Here is a 19,474-nt window from a genome sequence, read left to right as displayed (position 1 = left end):
CACACAGGATCGGCATCCGTCTCCTCCGTTATCTGGACGATTGGCTGATCCTGGCAGACTCGGAGTTGACCCTTCTTCAACACCGAGACAAGCTTCTGGGATTTTGCCAAGATCTAGGGATCATGGTAAATCTCGAGAAGTCTTCTCTGCTTCCATCTCAACGACTGGTATATCTAGGCATGATATTGGACACCAATCTCCACAAAGCCTTTCCATCAGACGACAGGATAGCAAGGCTGAGGAGGGTCGCAGATCCTTTCCTCAGACAAGAAGAGCTTCCAGCCCAATCGTGGATACGTTTCTTAGGTCACCTTTCCTCCTTAGCCCGTCTGGTTCCAAATGGCCGCCTCAGGATAAGATCCCTGCAATGGCGGCTCAAGTCCCGGTGGAATCAAGGCCACGATTCCCCGGACATCCTGGTCCCTATGGGTCCTGCGGAACGGACGGACCTTCAGTGGTGAGTGACGGACGCAAACCTTCGAAAAGGAGTGGATCTTCTTGTCCTCCCCCCGGATTTGATGCTGTTCTCGGACGCTTCAAAAAAAGGGTGGGGGCCCCACGTTCTGAACCACAGGATCTCAGGCCTATGGTTAGAATCAGAAAAGTGCCTCCACATAAATCTTCTAGAAATGAAGGCCGTATATCTGGCACTTCAACGGTTCCAACGGATCCTGGCGGGTCACTCCGTGGTGGTGATGAGCGACAACACCACGGTAGTGGCTTAAATCAACAAGCAGGGAGGTACCTTTTCACAACAGCTATCCCATCTTGCAGTAGAGGTACTGAGATGGACCGAAGTCCACTCATTTCCACTATCGGCTCGCTTCATTCCGGGCAAGAGGAATGTGCTTGCCGACTGTCTGAGCAGAGCATCGCAGATAGTGGGTACCGAGTGGTCTTTGGATCCTCTAGTAGCCAGCAAAGTCCTGACTTTGTGGGGTTCCCCGACGGTGGACCTGTTCGCGACAGCCTTGAACTTCAAGCTTCCGCTTTACTGTTCCCCAGTCCCGGACTCCAAGACACTCTGGCAAGATGCCTTCTAACAACGGTGGGACAACATCGACGTTTACGCCTTCCCACCGTTCTGTCTGATGAGAAGGGTGCTCAACAAGACCAGACTATCGGTCAACCTGTCAATGACCCTAATAGCTCCGCTATGGCATCATGCAGAGTGGTTCCCGGACCTTCTGCAGCTCCTGACGGAACTCCCGAGAGAGCTTCCTCCACGACACGAGCTACTCAAGCAACCATACTGCAACATCTTCCACAAAGCCGTAGCATTGCTTCGGCTTCACGCCTGGAGACTATCCAGCATCTCAGAGAGAGAGGCTTTTTGCAACAGGTTGCGGAGAGGATGTTTCAACACCTGCGAAAGTCATCTGCAGGGGTCTACCAGGCGAAGTGGAGATTCTTCTGTGGTTGGTGTCGTGGAAGGGGTATCTCTCCCCTCGAGGCCACTATTCCAGCAATAGCGGAGTTTCTTGTGTATTTGCGGGAAGAAATGCGCCTTTCAGTCTCGGGGGTGAAAGGCTATCGCTCAGCCTTAAGCCTGGCCTTCAGGCTGAAAGGTATGGACATTTCCTCCTCGCTGGAACTTTCCCTACTCATACGAAGCTACGAGCTTACCTGCCCTCAGTCGGAAGTGAGACCTCCTCCATGGAACGTGGTTCGTGTCCTCAGGTCTCTTAAGAGACCTCCGTTCGAACCATTACGCCAGGCTTCTGATCGTCACCTGACTTGGAAGACGGTGTTCCTGCTCGCTCTGGCCTTGGCCAAGCGAGTCAGTGAACTTCATGGTCTCGTATGACGTCGCCCATTCAAGGGGATGGGGGGAGGTAACGTTCGGGTTCGTCCCTGAGTTTGTTGCTGTGGCGGGATGTTGCAAAAACAACCCCCACACCCTTGAATCACTCTAAACAGACCAATGTCTCCTCAATACAACCTTTCCCCTTACGTTATCAGCAGCGGGACTCTTGACAAAAGGACAAAAAACAAAACAAAACATAACCTTAAAACTATATATTTCTTACAAACTATAATAAATCCAACCAAAATCAACAGCATCAAAAACTTTACACCAAATATACTATAAATACCATTCAAATAAACGCAAAAATACCTAACAAACTTAAATTACACCGCACACCAACACCAAAAATAAATACATACAGTATATGAATTATCTTGTATAAATATTATGGGACATCAACACTTTACGGCACCCTAACAAAACTCTGTGTTTAACAGTTCACTGGGTGGCAATTTGCCACAACTACTTCCCTGATTGGGGTCGTGGTTATTATTAGCACCACCATCATCATCATCATAAAATCATCATCATCATCATCATCATCAATCTGAATTTGATTCGGTCCGGGTCATCAACAATTGTACAAATCAGAGTGGTCGTATCAAATTCCTTATTACAAGCCAATTCGTCAACAATCAATAAATCCACTTTCAAAAATCGCTCTCCAAAGGAGGAATCACGGCTGTTAAAATAAATAATCACTTCCACGCTGGTAAATAATAATGATAATCCAGCATTTACATCCCAAGAACTGATGCTTACAGCAGTCAAATCAAGATAAGCATTCACCCAAGACATTCACCACTGTCGTAACCTAACTAAAAACATAAACAAACAATCTCATTTATACCAACAGTGTTTCTCACCACAAACAATCGATACACTAACTAACCATACAAACCTTAGCTATTTGCACATACTGTACTTGCCCGCCAGCCCTGTCCCCCGGGAAGTCCTACCTCTAAGCGAAGTGAATCAGTTCACCAGTGTGTGAGGGGGGAGGGGTAGCTAGCTACCCCTCCCCTACCCACTCGCTAACTAGCGAGGGAGTAATAAACCCTCGTTAAAAATCTGATGGCTCGTCATTTCAGCTACGCCGAAAGTAATACCCCATGTAAATAGCTAAGGTTTGTATGGTTAGGAAAAATACAAATTATCTCCGAATTTGTCATGTTTCCAACATTCTCCAACTGAGTTTTGGATACGACTTTTAAGTCGAACTACTTATGTATACTTGTCATGCGCACAGTTCGGTGTTACTACTCCATAGTAGACTTTGCTCTTTACCCACCCAACAATATATTGAAGATACGTCTCAATCCCCTCTTGGGTTTGGTTGGATGTGTTCGGTGATTACCGTACAGTCTCTTGTCTGGAAAGCGATCTCTATGGAGATTCGCTATTATAACATAAGCTGTACTGATTAACTTGTTTACCGTTTGGTATCGGTCTTATTCGACCAACCACACTGGATTAGTGGCAGTTGGAGAGAGAACAGGCTGTTCCCCTTCGTTGCAAGAACGTGCAATTAGTTACACGTCTCGACATCATCTCGAGGTGTGTTTATTGCTATGCACTCCCCCCCCTCACCGCTGCATAATCCTCGGATGATGGGTGGCAGACAAGAGCTTCTGCAATGAGGCCTGTCCTCTCGTCTTCCCTCTGGACCTGATGCTCTCTATAATGCATCAAAAGAGGGGGGGGGGGGGGGGGGGAGGCATATGCCATACCATTCCATCCTCGTCTGTTGGCTAATTCAGAAAGGTACCAGCATTCACCTCTCTTAGAGAACCATCTAGCAGTACAAAGCCTCAGATGGACAGAGGACAACTAGTTCTAGAGAGAGAGAGGCTTCAGCCTTTCAGACCCACTGGTTTTGCTATGACACACCCCTGGCTCCTCCCCCAGACAGCCGTAAGAGGGCACAAACCATGCCCATCGGGGCGGAGCAACCAGAGACATGTGAGTTGACAGGAACCAAACCGCCATATTTGAAGTTGACAGGACACAGGTAACACCTGTTACACCTCACCTTTACTACAACCCTCTCCTAAGTATTGTTACGAGGGACAACGACTTAATCAACCAATTAAAATGTCCAAAAAAGTCGCAGTATCAGCAGATGTGCATAATCTTAGCGAAACTAGCGATGATGACCATATTCTACCGGCAGAACCCAAAAAGAAGAGATGTCCCAAAACGGAAGAAACCAGCCAGGAACCTTCCAACAGTGAAATTCTTCAATTGTTATTATTACAGAATCAAACATTAATGAAACTAGTGGAGAAAGGGTAAGGTTTAATATTCTGCTTTTATATAGAAGCGTCTTGGTTAGCAGCGGATATAGACTGATGACGTCACAAGCATGGCAGTAAAAGGTAAACAATGAGCCGGAACGGACCGTGCGGTAGTGATAATCGTAAAAGTTTGAAAATAGATAAATTTCGAGACCGAAGTACATTATCATATAATCCTAAACTATGTGTAAAGTGAGCCTAAACATTATTAGGGCTAGATACTTATATGCCAAAGGTAATTTATGTAGTAAGGTGAGGTGTTAACTAGGTTTGCCTTTCGTTTCAAAGAGCTGAGTAGCCTAACTAGCCTAACTTTTTCTAACTTTGCGTTTAACATACTACGTCAATCTAGGCTACCTATTAGCCGCTGCTTTCGCCTATCCCACCGAGATCCTATCGTCGACATTTAACTGGAGGGGTTCCTGTCAAAGGCGGTATAATTGCGCCTACCTCAGCTAATGGGTAGAATTTTATATCACACTTGTTTCCTTTCGATATAATGGTTTACCCCTTACCATGAGGAACTGCGTCTTAAGAATTCCTGACAGGTCGGCTATATAAATAATATAAGATTATTACTGTAGAGGCTACAGTATATAGTTTTAAGCATGGGATATTAGTGAGAGGATGCCGATTGACTTGAATTAACCGATGAAGGCCATTTGAGCCTAGAACCCGATTGCCTGGCTTCAGCCTTCTAGGTCTGCTGCTGTCCAACCTGATTTGTAAATTCATGAGCCATATTATAGACATCAGTTAAACTTTTATTATCAAATTTGAGTCTAGGTTTTCACTCCTATTGCAGAGGTGGTTTGACTGCAAAAAGGAATGACAATACTCCTCCTCCTAAGCGCCCTCGCCGTAAAGTAGATTTACCTGAGAATGCAAATGAAGAATTATTTACAACTTATAATGAAGATAGTAGTGACTATGAAGAATTTAACCCACTTACCTTTAACAAACCTATTCCTACTTATATATCTAACAATTTCAATGCTGTGCCCTCCATTCATAGAGATGGGAAAATACAATTAAATGACTCCCTAATTGCATTAACATTAAGTGAAGGAGACAAGAACTCTCATGATCAATTCTTTGTTTGTAATCATAATAAAGAACTTGCAGACCTTTTCAAATTGATAAATTTGCCAAAGTTGAACTTTTGGCCAAGTGGCAGGTTGTTCAATGAAGATTTCAAGAAGAAATTTCACTTTGATATTGAAAACATTAAAATGGCTATATCTTCTTTTCAAGGGCATGCAGCGCTGGTGCAATTAGCTTACCCCTCTAAGATTAACGATATTGATTTCATTACTAAAGTGATAATTGGGCCTTTCAGGAAACATATTGATCTAATTAAAAGTTTAATCCGCTCATTCAGAAGTAGAACTTTACCCAGGAACCTCAATTTAGATACCAGAGATGCTATTATTAAAGCTGAAACTAATGATATATGGGTCTTATCAGATGATCAAAGGAAAGCTATTGCTTCGTGCTTTCGAGGCGGTCCCCTTCCTAGAGGAGGGGACATTAGCTCTAGAGGTGGAAGGTTCAACTTTGGCAAGCATCAGGGCTACCCCAGAGGGAAATTCAACTTTTACAGAGGTTTCAGGGGAAGCTTTGGGTTCAGGAATAGGTTCAATCCCTATAGGCGAGGTATCAAGAGAGGTGGCCGAAGAGGGGGAAGGAGTACAGGGGGACAGACAGCAATTAATTCAGACGTCAAAGATAAGAAACAAAACTAATTGTTCTTTAATTCTTAATACCTTCGAGCCCTGCTCGGACCAAGAGGAAAATAACCTGGAGCTACACAGTAAAGATAAAAATTTGGCAAATGTACCCACTAACAATTCAATGATATTGGAAGAGTTAAATTTCCCTACAGTAGCCTCTAGCTCCAAGGAAACCTCTCACGCCCCTCCAGTAAGTGGGATAGGTAGGTCATTGACAAATAAATTAAAAAATTGGCAAAAACTCCCAAATTCTTCTTTTGCATGCAACTTGATCAGTAAGGGTGTGAGACTCCCATTTATCAATAAAAATAAGGCTCAAAAGACTTTGAAAAGATTAGGGGTTGATAGATATTATCCTTCTAGCAAGAGAATAATACTAGAAAGAGAATGTAACAGATTACTAGACCTAGGGGTAATAGAACAAATTAACAAATTCTTTCTACTACTCTAACCACATTTTACAAGCTTAAACCCGATGGGAGCATTCGCCTAATCTTCTATATGAAATGCCTTAATACTATGATCAAAAAACCTTCTTTCTCTATGCTGAAACCTAAAACTATATTCCCTTATTTGCATCTAAAAAACTGGGCATGTAGACTTGATGTAAAGGACGCTTATTGGCATGTCCCCCTTCATTCAAGTGCTCAAAGATTCTTAATGTTCAAATTAGGAAAGCGCAAATTCAAATGGACGGTTGTTCCCTTCGGGTTAAAGACAGCTCCCTACATCTTTTCCAAACTAATGTACACAGTAGTTAAATACATTAGGAAGGAATATAATATTCTCATCTTTAACTACTTAGATGATATACTCATATTGGCAGATTACTTTCACAAATGCGAGGCTCACACCCAAATAGTCATTGAAGTGCTCACAGAGCTGGGCTGGCAAATATCTATTATAAAGTCTGTCATTCATCCAGTGCAAAAGATAGAGTTCCTGGGAGTTCATTATAACTTGGAGAACAAAACAATGAGACCAATGCAGAAAAACATTGATAAATGTATCAGACTTGCCAATACAGTATCCAACTTGAACAGATCTGATCTCAAATTATATCAAAGATTGATAGGATCACTTAACTTCTGTTCCTACTACACCTTTTATGGTAGATACTATCTTAAATTCCTTCACAGATTTCATAGATATTTTGCTAAAGGATATAGAATCATTCCTCCTTCTTTCAAATCCTTTCTAAGAGAATGGAAACAGACTAACATGTATAGTGATATAAACATTCCTAATAATCAAGTAGATCTAGAACTATTCACAGATGCATCCAACTTTGGCTGGGGTGGAGCATTAGTAGGAGAACATGGCATACTCTCAACTAATAATACATGGCTACAAAATGAGAATACTCTGCACATTAACCTTAGAGAATTACTTGCATGCATTTACTGTATAAAACACTTCAGAGACAAACTAAGAAACAAAGTAGTACTAATTCACATAGATTCATAAGTAACAAACTGCTGTGTCAAAAAACATGGTAGCATTAGGAACAAATCGGCCCAGGAGGCCATCAAAGTGTTACTAAACATCAAAGGAAAATACAACATAGACATTCAAACTAAATTGATTAAAGGGAAATGCAATATGATGGATGATTCCCTATCGAGAGACTTTGGTTCCATACATCCAGAAGCCACTCTTGACGCCAATCTATTCAATTTAATTTGCACATATGAATTTCTCTCCTGAAATAGACCTTTTCACCAATGGCTTTAATTCTAATTGTAAAAGATTTTGTTCTTCCGTACCCAACACAAAAGCAATCAGTAATAATGCTCCCCACATTAGCTGGGAAGGTTCTTCTCCTCTTTATGCTTTTCCCCCAGGCTTCTTACTGCATAAAGTTGCTTTTAAGATATATAACGAATGTAATAACAATATGCTCTTTTGCACTGTTTCCCAGGAAACGGAACCATGGATTCCCCTTGTCAAGACAGTCTCCAAGGAATACCGGAAGTACAAAGTCAAAGCAGAAGGCTGCCAGATACTTCATATGGACTGTACCTTACCCTTAGCGCAACACCACTTAAATTTGATCGCCTTCAGAACATAAAAGATCAACTACCTTCTATATTTTCTCCAGAGATATGCAACAAAATTACTTCCAATTTACGAGACAGTTCCATGGCCAAGTACCAAAATCTCTTCAGTAGCTTTAAAGAGTTCATACACAATAAATATGGAGGTAACAACAAGTTTCCTCTTTTATCAGTGCTACTTTATTTTAACGAATTAATAGACAAGGGCCTAGCATACAACACACTAAAAGGATACCGAGCTGCTCTTGGACCGGTTTTGAAGGGATACTTTCCCAATTATTGTCTAGCAGAAGACAAGTACTGTACATTAAAGCTATGCTTGATGGAGTAAATAGAAGGAGACCCAGCAATTCTCATCAATTTCCAGGCTGGGATCTTGATAAAGTGGTTTCCTTCCTCAACACTACAAGAGATGATTCTATGCTGCTCATGATTCAGAAGACCTTATTTCTCGTAGCTTTGGCTTGCCCATTGAGAGCTAACCAATTTAATCATCTATGTATCTCTAGCAGCACTTTCACGCCAGAAACCATTGTGTTAAGGAACCACCCTTCCTTCATGGCCAAGAATCAGAGAAACAATTACACTCCTATTGAATTCAGCTTTAGGTGTCACCCTACCAAGCCAAAAATTTGTCCAGTTAGACAATTAAACTTTTATCTGGAGTACACAAATAAAATCTGTGCAGAAAGAAACATAGATAGGAAAGACCATATTTGGTTGGATGAAAACTTCAAGATCATGTCCCTTCCAAAGATGAGGCAGCTATTCAGGGACTGTATTTTCAGAGCTGATCCCAATGCCAGAAAACACACCACCAATTTCCACTCTATCAGAGGTCAAGCAGCTTCAAGGATGATGTATAATGGAGTTACGCTGCAAGAGATAATGGCTAGAATGAATGGGAAAAGCAACTCTGTATTTGGGTTATTTTATGCTCTCCTCGGTCTACAGGGAGCCTTTGATGCAGTCGTTGCAGGACTTCATCTTCATGCCCCCTGAAGTATCGGGTGAGCAAAACCAGTGGGTCTGAAAGGCTGAAGCCTCTCTCTCTCTAGAACTGACAGTTTACTTGTGAACCTAAGTTCTGGAGAGAAGAGGCGAGGCCTTTCAGACCCAGGGTCTAGTTCACCCTCCGACCCTTCCCCCATAACCGAGGAGACCATTCTGGAGGAAATAAAGGATTTGTAAAGTAATTACATACAAAGTCAACAGCTTACATGTTTCTGAAGGCCAACCCTAACATTTTTCAATTATTCATAATTTCTTTAAGACATACTTGACTCTTATCCTTGCACTTAGGGGAAAGGCAATTTTTAGGTAACAAGATAGGAATATCTTGGAAAGGGGAGGTGAACTACTGTCATATTATATTATCTTAGAATATAAAGAGGAATGGAAAATGTTAAAATTCACAAATTGGAACTTTGAGTTACTACTTGTAGTAATTTGCAATCTCAAATAAATCTCACAACAGGAAAATGGAATGGTAAGTACAGATATACTTCATAGCAACTTGCAACTTCAAATATGGCGGTTTGGTTCCTGTCAACTCACATGTCTCTGGTTGCTCCGCCCCGATGGGCGTGGTTTGTGCCCTCTTACGGCTGTCTGGGGGAGGAGCCAGGGGTGTGTCATAGCAAAACCAGTGGGTCTGAAAGGCCTCGCCTCTTCTCTCCAGAACTTAGGTTCACAAGTAAACTGTCAGTTGCCCCCATCTGCTCGCGTCATTCCTGGTATAGGAATGTGCTTGCAAAACCACCCAGATAGTGGGCTCCTAGTGTCTTGGAATCATCTTGTATCCAACAGAGTCTTAACTTTGTGGGGTCCCCGACTGTGGTTATGCTTGCAGCGGTCCTGATCTTCAGGCTCCCACTCGACCATTCCCCAGGACCTCAAACAAGATGTATTCCAAGTTCGGTGGGGCGGCCTAGAGGTGTGCCTTGTTTTTTCCCCCCCCATTCGGTCTGGTAAAAAAGTCCTCAGCCAAGTCAGGATAAGCAGGATCTTATCAATGACTCCAGTAGCTTCGCTATGGCATCCCGCAGAATGGTTCCCAGACCATCTGCAGCCCCTGACGGAGCTCCAATAGCCTTGCTATGGCAACCCGCAGAATGGTTCTCGGACTTCTACAGCTCCTGACGGAGTTCCGAGGGATCTTCCTCCACGGTACGATCTTCCAAGCAGCCACATGCTAACACTTTCCTAAGCCGTAGATTTGCTTTGACTTCTTGCCTGGGATGATCCCACACCACCCCTCTCGGAGAGGCCTTTCGCAACAGGTTAAGGAAAAGATGTCTAGGCTCCTCAGACATTTTTCAGCGTCGGTCTTCCAGGCGAAGTGTTCGGTCCTTTGTGACTAATGTCGTGGAAGGGGATTCTCTCCCATCGATGCCTTTAGTTATGCAAATGTGAGATAACTTGTCCCCCGTGGGATCTCAACCTCCTCCTGGGAACGCGGTTCGGGTCCTTCAGTCTCTGAAGGCCCCTCTCTCGAACCTTAGGCCCAGCAGCAGATCGCTTTCTTACACGGAAGACGCCCTTTCTACTCACTTGGGCTTTTGAGTTAGTGTGTTGTATGATCCAACCTCTGATGTCTCCTACCCTAGGAGACGGGGAGAAGTAATCCTCAGCGGCGTCCCTGAGGGGATCGCCAAGACTCAAATCCGAGTGTGCTGTACCCTAGGTGCAGCCCATTTCGAATAAAGAGTCTTCGTTCGGTAACCGGAAACCCATCAACTGGGGTTTTACCCAGCGAGGTGTCTATGGGGTTACCTTAAAAGAACGATACCAGCTCGCCCCTGTGTTTCGGCACTATTGACCAGCACGGGGAAGGTCAAGAGGAGGACCTCAAGGATTTCCTTCCCCTCTGGGATCGGAAGGCAATTGAGGTTACTCTTATTCTAGACTCTCCTCCATCCTAAGACCCAGAGCTCGTAACGTCACTGGCGTTGCTACATCCCTGGCGTTCAAGAAACTACTCTGGGTGCAGATTCTTTAAGTGGGCATGTGGAAGCGTCAATCGACCTTCACGGCCCACTACCTGCAAAGATGTAACCCACAAGAACATGGAGACCTTTTCCATTGGTCCTGTGGTGGTCGCACAACAAATGGTCTAAACACCTCAGGCTCCTTGATGGACACATAGCAGAGGGTTGAGGGCTGAGGCTACCCGGATTAGTCTGTGGTGAATGAGTAAGAATGCCTGGCTCCTTTCTTCCTTTCACCTTCTCCCCTCCGGGGAAAAAAGCTCCGCAAGCCTCAGCATAGCTGACCTCACCTTGCTGCAGGTAAAACCCATTTCCCTTGTGCCTCCTAAGTATAGAAGAATATTTTGTTACATCCCAATACCTTTTAAAGGGAGGGTATTGGGTAAGTCTTTAAGAACAATAGGTTCTGTACTCGAGTTCCTATGTTAAAGACAAGCCTCACTGTTAGTTCCACTCACACAAGCTTCTGCAGGTCGCTATCAGTGCATTACCTCATATCGGCACTTGATTTTAGCGAGGGTGGGTCCCTTCTACTATCGATCATAGATTGAAATAGAGAGGACCCCGGGTCATGACCAAGGCCAGTTGGTGAGGACTTCCTCCCTCCTAAGAGTAAGTCACCCTATAAATAGCAAAGGTTTGTATCTGTGTCGGAACAAATAACAAATTTGGAAATCATTTTTCCTAACATAGAAACCTGGAGCTATTTATACAAATTGGCCCGCCACCCTGTCCCCCAAGAAGTCCTGCCATAAAGCAAAGTGGTTACTCAGCCGAGAGGTGTGAGTGAGCGGGGTAGCCAGTCTACCCCATCCCCCTCTCGCTAACTAGCGGATGGGGTAGTTATCCCTCACTAAAAGTATCATGGCTCGTCTTTCAGCTGCGCCGAAAGTAATACCCTATAAATAGCTCCAGGTTTGAATGTTAGGAAAAATACAAATTATTTCCAAATTTGTTATTTTTGAGAATTACAAATTTGATTTTAAATGAATGGTATTTGCATATATAGGAAATATGCAAATAACTTTTAAAATATGTTATATCTCTTATTTAGAAGTATGTAAGAACATTGGTCCTGTGGTGGTCGCACAAACATTCAACTTGCAACCATTCGGAAATGCAAACTTATATCTAAATGAAATCATAAATCTCAGATATTGTATCAAAAGCTCATAATGAAATAATGTAATAAAACAATATTATTTAATGCAGTAAGCAAGACAACATTTGCAATATGAGATGAGACTATTTGTTACCCTTTGCAGCTGAAAATTACAGGCATGTGAGTTAGGTGAAACCTACCCTAGTCCAAAATTTAAAAAAGATTTGACTTACAAATAGCTCCTTGGACCCTGTTAGGTTCGTAAGTTTAGAACTTCCTGTACAGTATTGTACAGTTCCTGAGAAACGAAGATTATTCTAAAAGCTAATTTTTCACAGGCAGGGATAGTTAAGACTGTTCAAAGGATTTCAGAGAACATTCTTGACCAAGGAGGATACTTGCGCAAAATTGAATGTTTAGGAAATCGTGAGCTGCCTTATAGAATGAGCGCACATGGCCGAATGCATGCAAAAGGAAGGTAAGTTCAAAATTTGTAGGTTGCTTTATTCCAATTTCAATTTAGTACCATATTAAGTTGATACTGATAGTTGATTTTTCAAGCTCAGTTAACCTATTAGCCTAATCCTTTTTGAGTACAGTACTTCACAGTACGTACTGTTAGTATCAATTTGTTAGTGAAGACTGTCAATATATATAGTCCTACACTTGAGATATGCAACTTCACCCATCTGAATTTGTTGAGCTTTATCATTGATTTATGACTATTTTTTATTAAATTTCTAAGCATCACCTTATTGTATAAAAGCATTTGTTCCGATGCAAAACAAATCTTTCATCCTCTGAATAGGAGCATAACTTTAGTGCATGTTGGAAGTGACATTAAATCATTAACAAGGTAATTATAAGTACTATAGAACATTATTCCATAACTGAAATACAAACCAATGCTATTTCTAGGGGTACTGTATTACTTTTGGCAAAGCTGAAAGACGAGCCATTAGATTTTTAGCAAGGGTTAACCACCCCTATCTCTAGTTAGTAGTGGTTGGGTGGTAGTAGCAACCCCTCTCACTCACACACCTGTGATTATTATTATTATTAATTTGTTCCGTAACTGACATACAAACCACGCTATTTAATAGTGGTTATTACTTTCGGCATAGCTGAAATGACGAGCCATTAGAATTTTTAAACATTTAAACTTACCCGCTGGTTACTATATAATAGCTTTATTCTTTCTGACCGGCAGAAAATTCAAAACTCACGCTCATCGCATCTATATGCCAGGTATACACTAGCGCCACCATGGAGCTAGGCCGAACTATCCCTCCTAGTCTCAGATTTCTTTCTGCCGCCATATTGGCAAGAGCTTTGGAAATTCACTCGCCGTTTATCAGGAATTAACGGTGTTCTTGGTGATGTACAATTGTTTATTGGTTTTGACTTTCGCATTCATTGAACTAGCTTACGGATTCTCTTGGATATCTACTGATTTAAATTAATTTGAATTAATTTTGACCCTTGCTTGAATTGATCCCTCTGTTTACATTTCCAAAATGGCTGACCCCTCCCCTTCGTATAGGAAGTGCATTAAAGGGTGTAAAACTCAGCTTGCAAAAGCCTCGGTGGATCCCCATTCAATTTGCATTTAATGTCGTGGTAAAATATGTAATTTTGAGGATAGATGTCAAGAGTGTTTTGATTTATCCGAGACTCAATGGTTAGCTTATGATCGCTACTCTCGTAAATTGGAAAGGGGATAGAATTAGACGTAGTTCCTCCCGTTCAAGGGATGTATCATTTTCAAATGTCATTGAACCTAATTCCCCGATAGTGGTAGATCCTGAACATAATCCTATTCAGTCTGAACCAACAATGAAGGATATGATGACAGTGATCCAGGCTCTTGGTTCGAGAGTGGAATCGCTGGCAGCGGACAGAGACCAAATTTTGTCCGATGTGAATCTACTCAAAAGTGGTAATATTATTAGTGATGTTAATGTGTTCAGTGATGTGGAGGGTGCGAAAGCGCGTTCTTGTCGTTCACCTAGCCTTAGACCTCTTGCAAGCTCCCGGGCCCATGGGAGAAGTAAAGTCGAGCGGCGAAAGGGAACGAGAGGCGTCATCAAGCGCGCAGACGTACCTTCGAGCGTTCCTTTTGAATCTACAGTGAGCCCTCGCTACTTCACGGTTCGACCATCGCCGATTCACCACTTCGCGGGTTTTTTTCATAACCCATATATATATACTGTACATATCGCGGATTTTCCGGAAATTTCGAAAAAACCGCGATATCTGAAGACCCCAAATACGATATTTCGTTACCTGTAATTCCATTAATACTGTAATTAGTAATATCTGCTCTTACTGATTGTTCATTGCATTACATATGACATATAATTCAGCACAGAAAGAAATAAAACACGAAAAGAGAATGTGATCATACGATAATTCAGTACTGTATACAGTACGTAGTAAAATTAAATCGAACATGAAACGCAAATCAGATGCAGTCATACCATATTAGAATGGTGTAAGGCTGCTGATGGCTACTACTGTACTACAAATGTAATGGATGTGCATCTTTTCCATGAATCTTTTGTATGTATAGGTACGTAGTACTGCATCCAATAATATTCTTTGTTGCAAAAATCACATCTCGAATAAGCGTACGAGAGAGAGAGAGAGAGAGAGAGAGAGAGAGAGAGAGAGAGAGAGAGAGAGAGAGAGAGAGATAGAGAGAGAGAGAGACATATCCTACAACAAAACAAGCGTAAAATAGCGTACGTAAAGCTGTATTATTATTATTATTATTATTATTGTTGTTGTTGTTGTTGTTGTTATTAAAATTATTATTGTTATTATTATTATTATTATTATTATTATCATTATTATTATTATTATTATTATCATTATTTATTATTATTATTATTATTATTACTGTACAGTATACGTAGGGTACCTTGTACTTGGAATTGGTAACCTACGTAGCATATAAGACGGGTTGTGATTGGTTCAAGCGCTGATAGATGACGAATCAGAACCCAAGTTTTGTTATCTAGCCTGTGATTGGTGTTTTGCCCGCATCTCCAACCCGCAGCATCTACGTATTCGCGGTCACTTTGTCTCCCGCCGTATCGCTGTGTAGATGTTGTTAAGTTATTGTGGACTTTAATCTGTGCTGTGCGTGACTGTTTTAAGTTGAACTTTTTGTTGAACTTTCTGTTAAACCCTACTGTACAATGCCTCCCAAGCGTTCTGCTTCTACTAAGGCTGGTAGTGAGCCTAAACGCCACCGAAAGATGATGACGATTGCTGAGAAGGTGACACTTCTCGATATGTTAAAAGACGGTAGAAGTTACGCGGCCGCAGCAGCCCGCCATTTTGGAGTCAACGAATCCACCGTTCGCTATATCAAGAAGGACGAGGCGAACATTAGAAAGACGGCTACCATCACCTTTAGCAGATCAGTGAAGCGAGTCGTTACCACGCGTAATAAAACGATCGTACGCATGGAAGGTGCTTTAGCAGTGTGGATTGCCGACTGCCGGAAGAAGAACATAGCCTTGGATACGAACACCATCCGAACCAAGGCTTTGAGCTTGTATGAGAATTTTGCGGCAAAGGAACCTCAAGACGATGATGGCGACCATGCTGAAGAAGATGATGATGTAGATGAACCTCAACCAGGGACATCCACTGATTCCCAGCGTCAGAAACAACGTTTTTCCGCCAGCAAAGGATGGTTCGCGAAGTTTCAGAAACGCTTCGCCCTGAAAAGCTTTTCCCTGCATGGCGAGGCTGCTTCCGCTGACACTGCCGCTGCTGAAACTTACGTGAACCAGACGTTCAAGAATATTATCGCCGAAGGTGGATATAAGCCGGAACAAGTCTTTAATATGGATGAGACCGGCTTGTTTTGGAAGAGAATGCCGTCGCGAACTTTCCTGTTCAAAGAAGAAGCCAAAGCCTCTGGCTTTAAAGCAGTCAAGGATCGCGTTATCCTCGTGATGTGTGGCAATGCTGCTGGATTTTTGCTAAAGCCGGGGCTTATTTACAAGTTGAAAAATCCTCGCGCTTTGAAAAATAAAAATAAGAATCTCCTTCCCGTGTACTGGATGCATAATCCAAAAGCATGGATTACGAAGATGCTGACCTCCAACTGGTTCCACCAGTGTTTCATCCCGCAAGTCAGTCAATATCTCTTAGAGAAGGGCTTGCCATTCAAGATCCTTCTCCTTATGGATAACGCTGGTGGACACGCAACTGACCTGTCGCGTGAGGGCGTTCAGGTTGAGTTCCTGCCACCCAACACCACGTCATTAATTCAACCGATGGACCAGGGAGTTATCAAGGCGTTCAAGGCCCTCTACACGAAGAATACCTTGGCGGACCTTGTTGCGTGTGTGGATGCTGCCCAAGAAGATGAAGATGAAGATTTTAATTTGAAGGCGTACTGGCGGCAGTACACCATAGCCACGTGCCTGCAGAACATTCAGAAGGCACTGCAAGAAATGAAACCTGCAACCGTGAATGCGAGCTGGAAGAAGTTGTGGCCCCAGATTGTTTACGACGACGAGGGATTTACTCCGTCTGAAATCCAACACTCTGCAATACGCAAATCTGTGCAGTTGGCTGTGATAATTGGAGGTGACGGGTTTGGCGACATGACGACAGAAGACGTCGACGAGTTGTTGGACTGCCATTCCCAGCCGCTAACTGACGCAGACCTAGAAGACCTGACGAAATCGGCCAGTGAAGAAGAGAGAGAAACACAGAAAGAGACCCAAGAAAATGTCGAAGAAACGGGCTTAACATTAGAACGGCTTGCCAAGTTCTGCAACCATATGAAGGAGGCAAAAGAAATGTTGCAAGAGTGGGACGAGGATATGGTTCGGTCTATGCAATTCTGCAACAAGATCGATGAAGACATGACTCCCTACAGGATGCTCTTAGAGTGAAAAAAGAAGCAGCGGCAGCAACTTCCGATCACAATGTTCTTCCAGCCTCGCAAAAAAGAGCCAGTTCCTCCTGCTAGTACGCCTTCGGAAGAAATTGAAGAAGTTTCCCAGGAAGAAGTTGAAGAGGTGTCCCAGGAAAAGACACCTCCGTCTGAAGAGACGTAAAATACTATCATTGGCTGCACAGTAGAAGACATCATCAGCTTCATCATCATCATTTCTACTGTGCAGCAAATTCATCGCCATCATCATTCAAGTTTTTCTTGAACTTCTTTCGTGGTGAGTACAGTAATAATCTTTATTTTTTACTTTAATATTCTAACATTTTAATATTTGTGCCTGTTTTAGTTTAGTACTGTATGCATTAAGTTAAAGGGAAGGTTTTAGAAGTCTGAAGAGTATACATGTTGTAACCTATCATATTGTTTTTGTTTAAAATTTACATATACGTACGTAAAACAATTCTCTCTCTCTCTCTCTCTCTCTCTCTCTCTCTCTCTCTCTCTCTCTCGTAAATTGTTTTCCTGCTTTGCTACGTACAGTATGTACTGTATGATTTTATATAGATACGGTAAATAATATTTGTAATAACATATTTTCTAAAAGCTTTTACTGTAAATATCATTATTTATCACTTTCATCATGCGCGTTAAATGCCTTCTTTGTTTACTGAGCATGGTTGTTTACTGAGCGTACTTTATGACGCCGTCGTTTCAGGCGGCGTCATAAAGAAAAACATTTCATTTGGAAGTCCTAAGAAAAATTAAGTAAAACATTGGTAATAACAAAATCAACATACTGTATAATCAATATAATCGATGCAAAACTAACCTATACACAGATGTGTACACTAAATGTGTTTGTTTCTTCATTATGATCAGAGAAACGTAAACAAAACATTGGTTGCCATTTTTTATCGTGCTTTTTGGCGTGTTTAGGGAACGCATGATATAAAATCGCCTTTAATATTTGTGCCTGTTTTAGTTTAGGGTACTGTAGTACATGCATTAAGTGTTCTGTACATTAAAGGGTAGTTTGTTAACAGTACAGTGAGCCCTCGCTACTTCCCGGTTCGACCATCGCGGATTCACCACTTTGCGGGTTTTTTTCATAACCCATATATATATACATATCGCGGATTTTTCGGAAATTTCGAAAATACGGCGATATCTGAAGACCCCAAATACGATATTTCGTTACCTGTAATTCCATTAATACTGTAATTAGTAATATCTGCTCTTACTGATTGTTCATTGCATTACATATGACATATAATTCAGCACAGAAAGAAATAAAACACGAAAAGAGAATGTGATCATACGATAATTCAGTACTGTATACAGTACGTAATAAAATTAAATCGAACATGAAACGCAAATCAGATGCAGTCATACCATATTAGAATGGTGTAAGACTGCTGATGGCTACTACTGTACTACAAATGTAATGGATGTGCATCTTTTCCATGAATCTTTTGTATGTATAGGTACGTAGTACTGCATCCAATAATATTCTTTGTTGTAAAAATCACATCTCGAATAAGCGTACGAGAGAGAGAGAGAGAGAGAGAGAGAGAGAGAGAGAGAGAGACATATCCTACAACAAAACAAGCGTAAAATAGCGTACGTAAAGCTGTATTATTATTATTATTATTATTATTATTATTATTATTGTTGTTGTTGTTATTAGAATTATTATTGTTATTATTATTATTATTATCATTATTATTATTATTATTATTATTATTATTATTATCATTATTTATTATTATTATTATTATTATTATTACTGTACAGTATACGTAGGGTACCTTGTACTTTGAATTGGTAACCTACGTAGCATATAAGACGGGTTGTGATTGGTTCAAGCGCTGATAGATGACGAATCAGAACCCAAGTTTTGTTATCTAGCCTGTGATTGGTGTTTTGCCCGCATCTCCAACTCACAGCATCTACGTATTCGCGGTCACTTTGTCTCCCGCCGTATCGCTGTGTAGATGTTGTTAAGTTATTGTGGACTTTAATCTGTGCTGTGTGCGACTGTTTTAAGTTGAACTTTTTGTTGAACTTTCTGTTAAACCCTACTGTACAATGCTTCCCAAGCATTCTGCTTCTACTAAGTCTGGTAGTGAGCCTAAACGCCACCGAAAAATGATGACGATTGCTGAGAAGGTGACACTTCTCGATATGTTGAAAGAAGGCAGAAGTTGCGCGGCCGCAGACCTCAAAGACCTGACGAAATCGGCCAGTGAAGAAGACAGTGAAACACAGGAAGAGATCCAAGAAATTGTCGAAGAAACAGGCTTAACATTAGAACGGCTTGCCAAGCTCTGCAACCTTGCGAAGGAGTTGAGAGAATTGTCGCAAGAGTGGGACGAGGATATGGTTCGTTCTATGCAATTCTGCAACAAAATCGATGTAGACATGACTCCCTACAGGATGCTCTTAAAGCGAAAAAAGAAGCAGCGGCAGCAACTTCCGATCACAATGTTCTTCCAGCCTCGCAAAAAAGAGCCAGTTCCTCCTGCTACTATGCCCTCGGAAGAAATTGAAGAAGTGTCCCA

At 41.9% G+C, this 19,474-nt stretch overlaps 1 protein-coding gene across 1 annotated transcript in view; it reads left to right on the top strand.

The window, feature by feature from the left end:
* The window catches only part of mRpS6 (mitochondrial ribosomal protein S6), a 188,041-nt gene that overhangs the window by 43,331 nt on the left and 125,236 nt on the right, over positions 1–19,474 (top strand). Inside the window, exon 2 of the mRNA XM_068379885.1 lies at positions 12,328–12,467. Within this exon, the coding sequence (XP_068235986.1) occupies positions 12,328–12,467 (140 nt within the window). The remainder of the gene's footprint in view (positions 1–12,327; positions 12,468–19,474) is intronic.

The sequence above is a fragment of the Palaemon carinicauda genome, chromosome 9, assembly GCF_036898095.1.
Source record: "Palaemon carinicauda isolate YSFRI2023 chromosome 9, ASM3689809v2, whole genome shotgun sequence".
In the NCBI taxonomy this organism is placed as follows: domain Eukaryota; kingdom Metazoa; phylum Arthropoda; class Malacostraca; order Decapoda; family Palaemonidae; genus Palaemon; species Palaemon carinicauda.
This window is presented reverse-complemented; position numbering and strand designations above follow the sequence as displayed.